The sequence below is a fragment of the Andrographis paniculata genome, unplaced genomic scaffold (assembly GCF_009805555.1).
Source record: "Andrographis paniculata isolate CXL003 unplaced genomic scaffold, ASM980555v1 Contig9END, whole genome shotgun sequence".
NCBI classification, from domain to species: Eukaryota; Viridiplantae; Streptophyta; class Magnoliopsida; order Lamiales; family Acanthaceae; genus Andrographis; species Andrographis paniculata.
In genome coordinates, this window is record NW_026137639.1 from 1353774 (window position 1) to 1367432 (window position 13659).

Below are 13659 nucleotides of genomic sequence, written 5' to 3' on the forward strand. Positions count from 1 at the left end.
TGTATTTTAGAAAACACGTATATGTACATGTGTATACGCGGGTGTATGACATGATTTAATTAGCTGGCCTAATTAAGATGAAGCTGGTTGAAGTTGAAGTTGAAGTTGAATGTCAGATCGTGCACATACACACATATCTTATACTATATACATATATACATATACCTATATATATAAAAGAATCCAAATGCAATAAGAGCAAGAAAAGTCAAAAATCAAAACCCACCAATGTCGATCTACCCAATAGGACTTGCGTACACTCTTTTCCATATTCAAACTATTTATATCTCCCCCCAAACCCCACATTTCTCCATCCCATTTCTCTCATCTCTCTCCCTCTCTCTCTCTCTCTCTCTCTCTCTCTCTCTCTCTCTCTCTCTCTCATCATCTTTCCTTTAGGCACACCCATACACCAACACACTTTCATCCTTATATATATATATAGATATACATATCGAAGACGACGACTCAAACCCTAAAAAAAACCCTAAAACTTTAAATCCTTTGAAGATTGTGTAATGGAGTTTGGCAGCATTATTGGGTTCTTGGAGAATAGGTCTATTCTTGTCACTGGTGCCACTGGCTTTCTTGCAAAGAGTATGTGATTCATTTTATTTTATTTTATTTTTATAATTTCATGTCCTATATATATGTCAGAGATTTTGAAATATAATTTGTATTGTGATCATGTTAATTTATTTGCAGTTTTTATTGAGAAGATACTGAGGGTGCAACCCAATGTGAAGAAGCTTTATGCTCTTCTTAGGGCAGCCGATGCTAAGACGGCCGCCCTAAGGTTTAACAACGAGGTCCGGCCGCAAATTTAATTGATTTAAACTTTTGGAGTGTTTAGCAATTTCATTTTTTTGTATATTGTGCTCAGTTGCCCGCAAACCGACCGTTAAAATTTGGCATTGCTACGGGGCAACGTCAATTCCAGTGTTGTTAAAATGTAGCAATACCAATTTTGGCATTTTCATTCCTTTTTAATTTTTTTAATAAAGATAATATTAATTATAAATATAAAAAATAATTTAAAATAATATATAAAATCGAAGAATATTCCTTTTGAAATATAAAATAAAATTCTGAACTAGAGTAAAGATACTGTAGTAACTATATTTTTTAGTTAAGTCTGCATAAATAGAATTTATGGGTTGAAAATGGCTTAAAAGTGTGTTTACTTTGGAGAATAATCACATAATATAACATATATATATATATACATAGATGTTTTCTCGGATTTTAAAGCTCTGTTTCTCTTTGATTTTTTTTTTAAAACTATTTTCTTGTAAAAATATATTATTTTTCTTTTCAAACTCTGTTTCATTAACATGACTTTTTTTTTTTGAAAGTGCATGTGTGTGTACACACATAATGATTTTTTTAATGTTTAGTATAATAATAAGCTAACATAAAATTTTGGAGAAAAAAAGATTAATGTTGTGCTTATTATTTCGATCTTTTATAGGTGATCGCCAAAGAGTTATTCAAGGTCCTAAAAGAAAATTGTGCGGGAAATTTAAATTCGTTGCTTGCGCAAAAGGTTCGAGTTGTGGCCGGGGATATTACTACGGAGAATATGGGTGTAAAAGATGCATCTTTGTTGGAGGAAATGTGGAATGAGGTCGATGTTGTGATTAATTTGGCTGCAAATACCAACTTCGATGAAAGGTCGAATTTGTATTCAATATTTTTATTTATTTTTATTTAAAATAAGTTTTATTAAAAAAATTAAGCTCAAAAGTTAAATCTGTGTATTTTATTTGATTGGCTCGCAGATACGACGTTTCAATGGGAATAAATACACTGGGAGCTATGCATGTTCTAAATTTTTCCAAGAAATGCAACAAGTTAAAGGTTCACTTGCATGTATCGACTGGTTAGTGCCCTTTTATTTTTTAAATTATATGTCCATAACTTTCTAACTATTTATTTATTTGTTAGTTCTTGCATTTATGATTTAGCATTTATTTTATCACGAAGCCCATCGATTTTAATTTATTTTGCTCATAATAATAATAATAATAATAACAATTTATTCATCATCCATATGTTTGGTCACCTGACTATTTATTTATTTTTTATGACATTAGATATTAGTAAAAATAATATTCCATCTGTCTCACAACAAAGATACAATTTTTCATTTTTGACCATCTCAAAACAAGGATATCATTTTTTTATTTAATAATTGTACTACATATTTAACATAATTAATACCCTTACAAATTTCAACATATTACACAAATGTCATTACTTTTATATCACACAATCTAACGGGGGCATTTTTATATTTTTAACTATAAACCAATATAATACTAATATTTAAAAATCTACGTGAAAAAAAAGTAAACGTTACTCTTCTTTCAGGACGAAGGTAGTATGTACTTTTATTTACTCATAAAAAAATAAATATTCAACACAAGGTATTATTAATATTATTTTTTTATTATCGACGTAATTTTTCCTACAAAGTGAACACACCCATTTTATCTCTAATTTCAATCACATTATAAATTTTCTTCTAAAAAGAAGGACCTAAAAATGTGTGTGTATTTATCGATGTAAATTCCAGCTTATGTTGCGGGAGAAAGATCGGGACTTATACTCGAAACCCCTTATAAGATGGGGGAAACCCTAAACGGGGAACCTGGGCTGGACATCGATTTGGAGAAGAAGTTAATCGACGATACCTTGAAGCAACTCAAGGCTGAACAATGTTCAGAAGACTATGTTAAATCAACCATGAAAGATTTGGGAATTCAAAGGTTAGCCAAACAAATTTATTTAGATACAAAATGTTCATCTTTGATACTACTATATTATTTATTTTTTTTATTTGGTTGCTTCATTAGTTGAACTATTTAGGTTTTCTTGGTGAACAAAGGTTGTTGTGTCATACCATTGACCTATATTAGTTTCTCTCAGAAAAAAAAAAACAATTAAATTAAATATTATTAACAAGTAGAAATCAATTGAGGATTATTGATTTCTTGGACGTTTTAGCCTCTACCAAACCCTCACATAGACATATTTATTTTAAATTTCAGTTTGTATCTGCAATAAATATTCACCAAAATCAATTTATGTCAGTATCAGTCACGCTTTAAGGGCCCTTAAATTGCGGAAAATCATGTCACATTAATTCAATTTTTGGTCGTCAAATATAGTATGTTGTTTAGGCATAGGGTCCATTTTTGAAAATAGTAAAAGCTTATATTAAAACAAAATTTTGATTTCATATCAATAAATATTTTATCTAGTATTTTGAATGAATTGTTTTATTTAAATAATAATTTGATATTATATTATATAATTTATATTTTTTTCAAAAAAAAAAAAAAAAGAACAAACCCATATGCAATGCCCTCACAGTGCAATAAATTTAAAACTTTCTAAATTGGTAGTTGAAGGCATTTATAATAGTTATATAATTAATGTGGATAGGGTGCCATTATTAAATGCCCAACTGCCAAACATAGCTACTCTGCACATTTAACTATTTATTGTATGTCCCATTTAGACAGGTTTCACGTATAGGCAAAGTCACAGCTGATTCATTATTGCTTTTCATTAATAAACAGCTATTTTCAAAATACTAAAAAAGAAACTATACTATTTTGTCATCGAAATTTATGTTTATTTGATCGAGTTTATTAAAAAAAATGCATAAATATATATATTTTTTTTTCTTTTATAATAAAGAAAAAAATTACTAAAAAGAACAAATTAATATTTTTCATAACATTAGAAAAAGTAAATATAAATTTGTATGATAGAGAGAGTATGTGAAAAAATTCTCAATTACATATTTTATATTCTCATATATACTTGTTGAATATAAAAGACATTAGGGCAAAACCCATTTTTATTTAAAATAATATCTATTGGATTACATTTATCTTGAGTATTTAAAAAACATAAGTAAACAAAACTCATTTACATATAGATTTTTGGAGTTTCCGAAAATTTGAAAATAATAAAAAATCAAGACTATTAGATGCCAAAAAAAAAAAAAAAATTACTATTGATGAATAGTGTTAAAATTTTCTAAAAATATCTATCTAAATTGACGTTGCTAACATTTCTTTTGACATGAAATTTTATTACAACAGGGCAAGGAAGTTTGGATGGCCCAACACCTATGTTTTCACCAAGGCCATGGGAGAGATGCTCTTAGGACAATTGAAAGAAAACATACCTCTTGTAATTGTTCGACCTACAATTGTCACGAGTACTTACAAAGACCCATTCCCGGGGTGGGCCGAAGGTGTTAGGTAACAAAATAATTTCACGACACGCAACAAGTTAAATAGCAATTTTATTTTTCGCTTCAATACAAGTTATTATATCGATCATTTATTTTCTCTCATTTTCTTTTTTCACGACTAATTTTATTTGGCGCAAATCAATCGCAGAACAATTGATAGCTTAACTGTTGGATATGGTAAAGGAAGAATATCATGCTTCCTCGGCGATCCTAAAGCAATTATCGATTTAGTGAGTTATTCATTTTTCTTTTCATTTTTTTTTGGATCGCGCATTTTAGGTGAAATGTGACTTACTAAATGTATAAAATTAACTTAAATGCAGATCCCGGCTGATATGGTCGTGAATGCGATGATAGTAGCCATGGTGGCGCATGCGAATCAGGCGAATGAAACTATTTACCATATCGGGTCCTCTGTTTCAAACCCTGTGGAGTTTGCCACAATTCAAAACTACGGCCAGAGATACTTCATGACGCATCCGTGGATCAACAAGGAAGGCCGGCCTGTCATTGTTGGCAATGTTACCGTCTTGAATTCCATGGAGAGTTTTCAGCGATACTTGACGATTCACTACTTACTCCCGCTCAAGGTTTGCTACTGATTTACCCGTACACCACAAAATTACATCCTTTTATATTTACGAACATAAAAAGAGTTATATATATATATATATAATATAAATATACAACGGATCCCTATTTATATTTAGCCTTGGACGGCCGTCCTTCTCGCCTGGGCTCAGTACCGGCCCTCCTAGGAATCCTCAGTCCTCTACCCCATTATTAAATTTTATGTATAAAATAATTCTATTGTTTTGAAAAAAAAAAAAACTTTGGAAGAGTGACAAATCACACTATTTAACATTTCGTATGTTCTTGGCGCTAAATTGTAGCTTACATTTTATAGAAGAATACTCCTTAAGGGAATTTTGACATACTAAATAAAATTTCGAAAATGTATTTTAGGGACTACAAATATTGAACACGGCGTGCTGCCAATACTTCCAAGGCACGTATGTCGACATGTGCCGAAAGATCAAGTTCGTATTGCGACTGGTGGAGCTTTACGCGCCGTATTTATTCTACAAAGGATAGTAAGTGTATCTTGAGTTTTCTCTTTGCACTTTCAGTAACTTATCATGTGAATGCCAACGGGGAAAACATGTCCTAGAAACACTTGTGCCGAAAACTAGAGTTCAAGTAGGCGCAATATCGAATTCAAATCATCATTGCCCAAAATAACTCAGTCTTGATCTTGTGCAGTTTCGATGATATGAATGCTGAAAAACTCAGAAGGGCTGCTGTAGCAAACGGGGTCGAGGTCGATAAGTTCAATTTCGATCCCAAAACCATCAAATGGGATGAGTACTTCATGGGCATTCACTTGCCAGGAGTGGTAAAACATGTACTCAAGTGAAATATTTGTCACAATATATGTTTTATTGCATGTTGGTGTTTGGATTTGGGAATACTCATGTTTCTGGATCAATATATATATATATATATATATATATTATTTACTAGGAATTTAAAATTTAAAGTGTATTTAGGGGAAGATCTAATGTCATTACATTCTAAGTGGAATTGACTTTGAATTGTATTCATTCCTTTGTACCTCATTATGGAGGCCATATACAATATGTGTAATAGTCCTTTATTATATATTTTTAGTATTCGAATGAAATTGAAATCTTATGTGTAGAAAATCAACACACATGTTGGGGTAAGTTTACACCAAAATGAATTGAAGGACGAGCTTGCATAAAGATTAACTTTAATGCACAAATGACAATAGACAGATTATATGACAAAAATAGACACGACCTGCAACATGCATACCTAATTTCTTAAAATTAGATTTAATTCCTTACTGCTTACCTCTTATCGACACTCCCTAGTTTTTGCAATTTCACCCAAATCTCCTCTAACGTACACCTGCCCCATTATTTACTCAAATCAAATAAGCTATATTCTTATTCATAGGAGCTACGAATAGGCTATTAGCTAAAGAAATTCGTCGATTAAATAGCCAAATAGCCAGTTATGAATTTTTGAAGAATTTCTAATTTAATATCCTTAATATTGAAATTCATATTAAAATTCATAATTAAATTCCAAGTATAACAGGAATCGAAATCGGACAGCTAAATCTTTTTTTTTTTTTTTTTCTTCCTCTTTCTTTCCTCTCTGCCTGCGTTCTTCCTTCTGCTCGAGCTAATGGGTGAGTTTATATGGGTGAGTTTATTTATTTATTTACTATATATTATTATTATTATTATTATTATTATTATTATTATTATTATTAAACCTTATTATTATTATTACTTACATCATGATCATCATCCATCTCTATCATTATTATTATTATATTAATATATATATTATATTTTATATTTATCATTGTCAATATTTATCTGTTTAAACGTCTCTGTAATTATAATCAATATAAAAATAGGAATAAATTTATTTCAAAATATTAATTTCTTGATTCCAAAATATTCTAAAAATATTTATTTTCTATAATAATATTCTTTAATACATTCCGATATTTTGGTATTACAATTCACTCCCCCTTAAAAAGATTTCGTCCCCGAAATCTAAACTCAAACACATAACACTAGGACTACGAATAGGCTATTAACTAAAGCAATTCGTCGATTAAATAACCAAATAGTCAGTTATGAATTTTTGAAGAATTTCTAATTTAATATCCGTAATATCGAAATTCATATTAAAATTCATAATTAAATTTTACTTATAACAAAAAATACAATACCGAAGTCGGAATCGAAATTAAATGGCTAAATCTTTTTCTATTTTTTATTCCTTCCTCTTTCTTTCATCCCTACTCCTCTCTGCTTGAAAAAGCCTGCATTTTTCCTTCTGCTCGAGCTAATGGGTGAATTTATGTACTTATTTACTATATATATTGTTGGCATATTCAAAATTGCCAAACCCTTTTGTTTCTACTTTTGGCATATGAGCAAGTTGCAGGATGTTGTTGCAGGTTCTGTTTGACACCATTTCGGGAAATCTGCCAACTGCAGAGTTGACCGAGTTACAGCTTTTGGATGCATCTTGTGTGTTCTACACTCAATGGAACAGGACAAATGAATATGCATTGGACAGAGGACGCGCAGGAGAAGCTGCATGTATTGTCCTCTCATACTGGATGGCATTAAATGACCTTGAACACACTGCCCCAAAAATTGTCACAGTCAATTTTTGTCTTTTGTGTAATGTGTATATATTTGATATGGATGTTTGTTTGTATTCATGGGTGAGCAACCAGAACTTAGAGAAGTATTTTCTCCACCTGTTAGAGTGTTGAGAGAGCTCATCCATGGAGGATTGAAGACGAGAAGAAGGATTCTTGGAGTCGAAGCCGAAGAAGATATTCATCCGGTAAACAACCTTATTCTTAGCTTGGTCGCTGGCCTGCTGGAGTTGTTGCGGTAGAGTAACAGCCAGTCCATGAGAGTTTGTAAAACTAAATGGAGCTTGGGTAGAAGATAGGTTGGGTAGTTCGGTTTGGTGTCTTATATGGTGTAAACCAAGTGTTTGGTTTAGTTAAGACTCCTGGATTGTAATCCCCCAGACGTAGGTTGGAAAACCGAACTGGGTAAACAAACTTGGTGTGTTGTTTTTCTTTCTGCACTTATTTAGCCATCGATTCGTGCATGAACACACACCTCTGCTATAACCGCGAGACAACTACATTGTAAAGCTGTGTTTACGTCGAACGTTTCACAGTTCCGCTGTGCAAGGTACTCGGAGGCGTTGGACCTCTTTCGCGCCCCTCTCCGCGACTTTCAACATATATATATTATATTATATAAATATATATATATTTATGTCATATTTTATATTTATACTTATCGATATTTATTCGTTTAATTGATTCTATAATTATAATCAATATACAAAATAAGAATAAATTTATTCCAAAATATTAATTTTTTGATTTCAAAATATTATAAAAATATTTATTTGCTATAATAATATTATTTAATACAGTTCAAAATCGGAGCATTACATTATCATTCATATCAAAGATATGCTAACACAATACACTTAAAATAAAAAAAATTACATATTAACAATCTATACAATACATATTTGATGTGCCGATTCGGCGCGATATCGATTAGTACTAATTAGTACTCTAACCATTCATATGCATGGATGTAGATAATCCACGACATCATGTGCTTAAGGATCATTTAATTGCAGCATTAATTTTCATAGTTTGTTTAATGAAATTCTTCTACTATAAATCAAAGAGATCATTCCTTTTTGCTTTGTGTGTGTCTTCTTTTAATCTACAAATTTGTATCACATTGTGGTACTATAGCCTTCCATCGACATGGACGTTCCCTACAAATATTTTGCAGGCAAGACCGTGTTGATATCGGGTGCCACCGGTTTCCTTGCAAAAGGTTTGGTCCTCTTCTCGTTCTCAATTATCTCTACGCTAAAAGGGTGTTGAGTTGCTTTTATTAACCACAAAAATTAACTAGATCTGATTATTCGATCTCAACCTGACCAAATTAATAATAGACTCAAACTCATTTAATCTATTTAATTAAATGTGTCAAGTTTAGTTCCAAATTTTCAACATAATAACCCGTTTAATTAATATTACTCTAATTTTAAATACTACCTCAATTCCATAAGAAAGACGCAATTTTTTTTTTTTTTTTTTTTTTATGTCATTCTATTTAACATTAAAAATATCTTATATTTATATAATTACTTCACAAATGTTATTATATTTGTATTATATGATACTAATAAATATATTTTTGTCATTTTCTCTTAATTTGTACTATATATTAATATAATAAGTACTATTCAAAGATTAATAAGCAAAAATCCCCATGATACTTTTCTTATGGGACATAGAAGGAGTATGTTATTTAAATTTTATCAATCCAACTCAAATATTTGTCGGCCATTTTATAAAAATACAAAATATAAAATTTAAGTCAAAATCCAACAAAATTGGGGTTAAACAAAGGAATGATTTTGAATTTTTTTTTTCAATAGATTGAAAAATAAAATCCATCTAATATTTGTGTTATATACTATTGTGTGGTGTTTGTTAATTCGACTATTGAATATTGGTTTCATGATATGAATAAATGTTTTTTTCTTTAATACTTCATCTGTCCCTTTTGAAAGGGCTCTTTGGGGTTTTGTGGTATATTAAGAAATAATAGTATTTTATTGGTTAGTGGAAGTACGTAAGAGATTTTGACATTTTTACCGTTTGATTTTTTGTATAAAGTAATTGTATATGTAATGTTATATTTGAAATTTAAATGAAAGTTAAGAGTATTTTGGTGTTAGTGTATGATTAATTTTACTGTAAAAACAAATGAGTATTTGTGAGTGGATAAACAAAAATAGTAAAAAAAAAAATACTTTAAATTAAGACAAAAGAAATATATAGTATATAATTTTCAATTAAAATTTATAAATTTTAGACTTAGACGAATTATACAGATTATATAACAAGTTTTGTAACCCGTTTATAGCTAGCCCTAGTATTAACCAACTCTAATAAGAAATTTTAGAGATTAATTTTTCTTCACATCTTTGTACTTTCACACTAGTTACTCACTTGTGCCTTTATTTTTGTTTCATATTTTATATTTTGTATTTTTTTTTTTTTTTTTAGTTTTGATGTTTTTAGGTGAAAATAGGACTTGTCCGTGTGAAAAATAAATATTGAATTTGATATATATATATATATATATATAAATGAAAGAAATGCTAAATTAAATAGTAAAAATCTAAGATTACAAATACAAATAAACACTAAAATTTATTGAAACTAAAACTTAGGTTATTTCTGTTTATTTGCTTTTCTTTTCTTTTTATTGTTTTGAAAAAGGTTTTGATTTGAATTTGAATTTTTTATTTGACATTTAATTTATATATCTTATAATGATTTTAATTGCTATCTATTTAAATGTGTGTTGTAACAAGAAGTAATTAATGAGTTCTAATTTTAAATTATTCGATAGCTTATGTGCATGGTACGAGGTCAGGGCTCTTGACAGAAACACCCTTTCGAATGGGGGAGACACTTAATGGAGCTAAAATTACCCGACTAGATATTGACGAAGAGATGGAAATAATGAAATGGAGTTTGAAGGAGCTTCGATCTCAAAATGCATCTGAAAAAGAAATAACATCAGCGACGAGGGAGTTGGGAATCGAAAGGTAACACATTTCTTCTACAATAAATAAACAAATACTTCTCGAATACTATTTATTTAAAAACTAAATTGTTTAGTAATAAAGTTTATTAATTTCGGTAGGGCGAGGTTGCATGGATGGCCAAACACATATGTGTTCACAAAAGCAATTGGAGAGATGCTTTTAGGAACATTCAAAGAAAATGCTACAATGATTATATTCCGCCCAACTATTATAACAAGTACTTATAAAGATCCATTCCCCGGTTGATAGAAGGATTAAGGTATCTTTAAAAGTATTTATTATAGTTGATAGTAAATATTTATTGTGTGCTTATTTTAATAACATTTTTGTAACGAAAATTTTTTGCCTCTAAATCTTGCTTTTTTATTACTAATGATATTAGAGACGGAATTAGGGATGAAAATATATTAGCTACGTGAACTTTAGGGAGGAAATTCCGTTACAAATATATTATGTTTTTTTAGTGTTTGGTTATGATTATTATTATTATTATTATTATTATTATTATTATTATTATTATTATTATTATTATTATTATTATCATTATTATTCAATCTTTATGATTCCATATAAAAACACATTATTCTCAAAAAATATCACCAGCTAAACCCATTAAACACACCTAATTTAGTTGGATAATATATATATATATATATATATTACATTATTGTGTTTTTTTATATAAGTTTGAGTGTGAAAATAGTAAATTCTAATTGAAATAAACTTTTGCGGTGCTTACTTGAATGACAAAAAATAATAATAATAATAATAACAACATTTAAAAAATAAAAATGAATGTGATTTTAAATGAGAAATAACACTTTATTCTCTTTTAAGTATTCTTTTTTACTAGATATGTATACATATACCATTTTTATATTTTTTGAAATTTATTTACAGAAACAATCATGTCAAACAATTACTTTAAAATAATAAAAAAAACCAAAGTGAACAAGTATGATTGAAGAGAGAGAAAAAAAAAGTGATAAATATATACAAGTTTTGGAAAGAAAAAACCTCTTCCAAACACAACGTTGAACCTTGTACTGATTAAATGTTATCTAACAACAGAACTATTGATGCCATTTTTGCTGCTATCGGAAAAGGGAAGACCAATGTTTTCATCGGAAATCCACATGGTACAGTCGACATAGTAAGTTTAACATAATTTGAGTCATAATTATATATTCATCATATTCCTTCTCACTTTTGCATTTTAAGATCTTCATGTCATCTACATATTTTCATAATTCCATTGAATTTTAATGTACATAAATTCGATGCCAATATCATATCTTGAATATATACACACAATGCAGATCCCAGGTGACATAGTTGTTAATGCTATGTTGGTAGCCGTGGCGTCACACCATTCGGTCCAACAATCTCATGATAAGCTCATAAATTTATCAAGTTGGTTCATCCTTAAGAAATCCTGCAAAAATTAAGGAGGTTCTGTCTCTATCCTATCGTTTCTTGAAGAAAAATCCGATGGTCGATCATAAAGGAAAACAAGTTATTGTAGGCGAGCCGGTTCTGTTGAGCTCCATGTCGAGATTTCACATATATCTTAACCTTCGCTACTTGCCATTTATCATAGTGAGTTCATTTACTTGTCATTCTTATTTTGCATTGATGACGTCGATTTTGTTTTTTTCTTAATTCTATTATTTTATTTTATATGTTTTCACAGATCATGAAGGTTTTGAATTTCTTTTTATGCAACTATTTCGAAGAGTTAATCACGAGAGCAACGCGGGCTATTCATCACGTGAAGCAATTGGCAGAATTTTACAAACCCTATGTGTTCCCCAATGGAATGTATACAATAATTTCTCAATCTTTTTTTTATCTTTAGTAACATAACTGCATATTATTTAATTTAAATCACATAGAGCTAAAAATTCTTTATCATTTCTTTTCTTTAGCTTTGACGATTGCAACACCGAAAGCTTGCGAAGGTCAATGAGTTGGAACGAAGAAAATATTAGTGCATTTGGCTTCGATCCAAGCATTGTGCAATGGGGAGATTATCTTTTGAACATTCATTTTTCAGGAATCATAAAGTATGCCCTAAAATAATATGACATGATGCTGGAACAAGGTATGTACTCAAATAGCCAGTCGCGCTGTTGAGATGAGAATTGATTTTTTCGTAAATGAACCAATCGAACTCCGATGAGGCAAGAAGGGTTCGAACATCATTGTTGTGGAGCTCAAATGCAGCCATTGAACTAAGTTTTATTCCGTTTCTTGGGTCTTACAAGCATCTTATTTTATTTATTTATCTATTTATAACGTGGGAATCTATAATTGTTATTCTTTAAATGCATACTAGATGAATCTACAATTGTCCAAATAAGCTTACATAAATTTACCGAATAGAGCAAGCCAAGTTTTCCATGCTGGCCTTGAACCCGGCGGGTACAAGACAAGGTGGGGCTAAGGCAGAACCGGTTTTGGAACCTACAAAATCAATCCCAATGCCACATTGCTGTCATCCCTTGCGAGTCTTAATTAATTTTGGAAGCCGAGGTGAGATTTCCTAAGACATTTCAGGAAAATTAACATGTTTGATTCACTTGGTTTTAGATTTTTGAAACTAAAGTCTTCGAAGTTATCAAGGAAGAATTTGGGAGAGACTTTAACCAAGTTATAGAGGAGAAGCTGGTTGTTCCAATTTGTGGCAATATTTCTCTTGAGAATTTGGGAATTGTCGATCCAATATTGACAACTGAAATCATTCAAAAAGAGGTAGCGAAAGGCCAAAAATCCATGTAGCAAAAGGCCTACGTTATTTGAACAAACAATGGCCTGCGGCCTGCCTCGAGTATAAAAGCTAAATTCGATGAAATTTTGTTTTGTCGTTCGAATCATAATTGCCCATCTAAGGCCACCATGATACAAAAAACATCTAGTTTTTATTTGGTTTGCATCCAAATCAATTTTTTCTATTCCGTTGTTACAGTTTTAATAAAAATATATTATTTTTTTATATAAAATATCATATTAAAAATTAAATAAAAATTCAAATCAAATACAATCCAAACAACCTCTAAGAGAAATTTTTGGTACATTCGAGTGTATTTGTTTGGAAATTTGGGTTTTCAATTAAATAATAAAAATTTTAATATAAAAAACAATATATGTTTGAT

At 29.9% G+C, this 13659-nt stretch overlaps 2 protein-coding genes across 2 annotated transcripts; both read left to right on the forward strand.

Annotated features, from left to right (window-relative positions):
- Positions 1 to 285: 285 nt before the first annotated feature.
- Positions 286 to 5933, forward strand: LOC127244003 (alcohol-forming fatty acyl-CoA reductase-like). The gene is made up of 10 exons (XM_051264275.1): positions 286 to 597; positions 706 to 809; positions 1472 to 1674; positions 1782 to 1882; positions 2579 to 2771; positions 4119 to 4280; positions 4422 to 4503; positions 4597 to 4863; positions 5240 to 5367; positions 5537 to 5933. The coding sequence occupies exons 1-10, from the start codon at positions 519 to 521 to the stop codon at positions 5688 to 5690; spliced, it is 1473 nt and encodes a 490-aa protein (XP_051120232.1). The 5' UTR covers positions 286 to 518; the 3' UTR covers positions 5691 to 5933.
- Positions 5934 to 7549: 1616 nt separating this feature from the next.
- LOC127244418 (probable fatty acyl-CoA reductase 4) lies at positions 7550 to 13285 on the forward strand. The gene is given in 8 exon segments (XM_051264951.1): positions 7550 to 7678; positions 8628 to 8712; positions 10282 to 10504; positions 10603 to 10749; positions 11561 to 11657; positions 11824 to 11904; positions 11906 to 12103; positions 13097 to 13285. Coding segments are annotated over 8 exon segments (1149 nt in total).
- Positions 13286 to 13659: the final 374 nt, after the last annotated feature.

Coding starts and splice junctions, on each gene's coding strand:
- LOC127244003 (XM_051264275.1), top strand. CDS start 519: ATGGAGTTTGGCAGCATTATTGGGTTCTTGGAGAATAGGTCTATTCTT. Junction 1,675..1,781: donor AATACCAACTTCGATGAAAG/GTCGAATTTGTA, acceptor ATTGGCTCGCAG/ATACGACGTTTCAATGGGAA. Junction 4,281..4,421: donor GGGTGGGCCGAAGGTGTTAG/GTAACAAAATAA, acceptor AATCAATCGCAG/AACAATTGATAGCTTAACTG.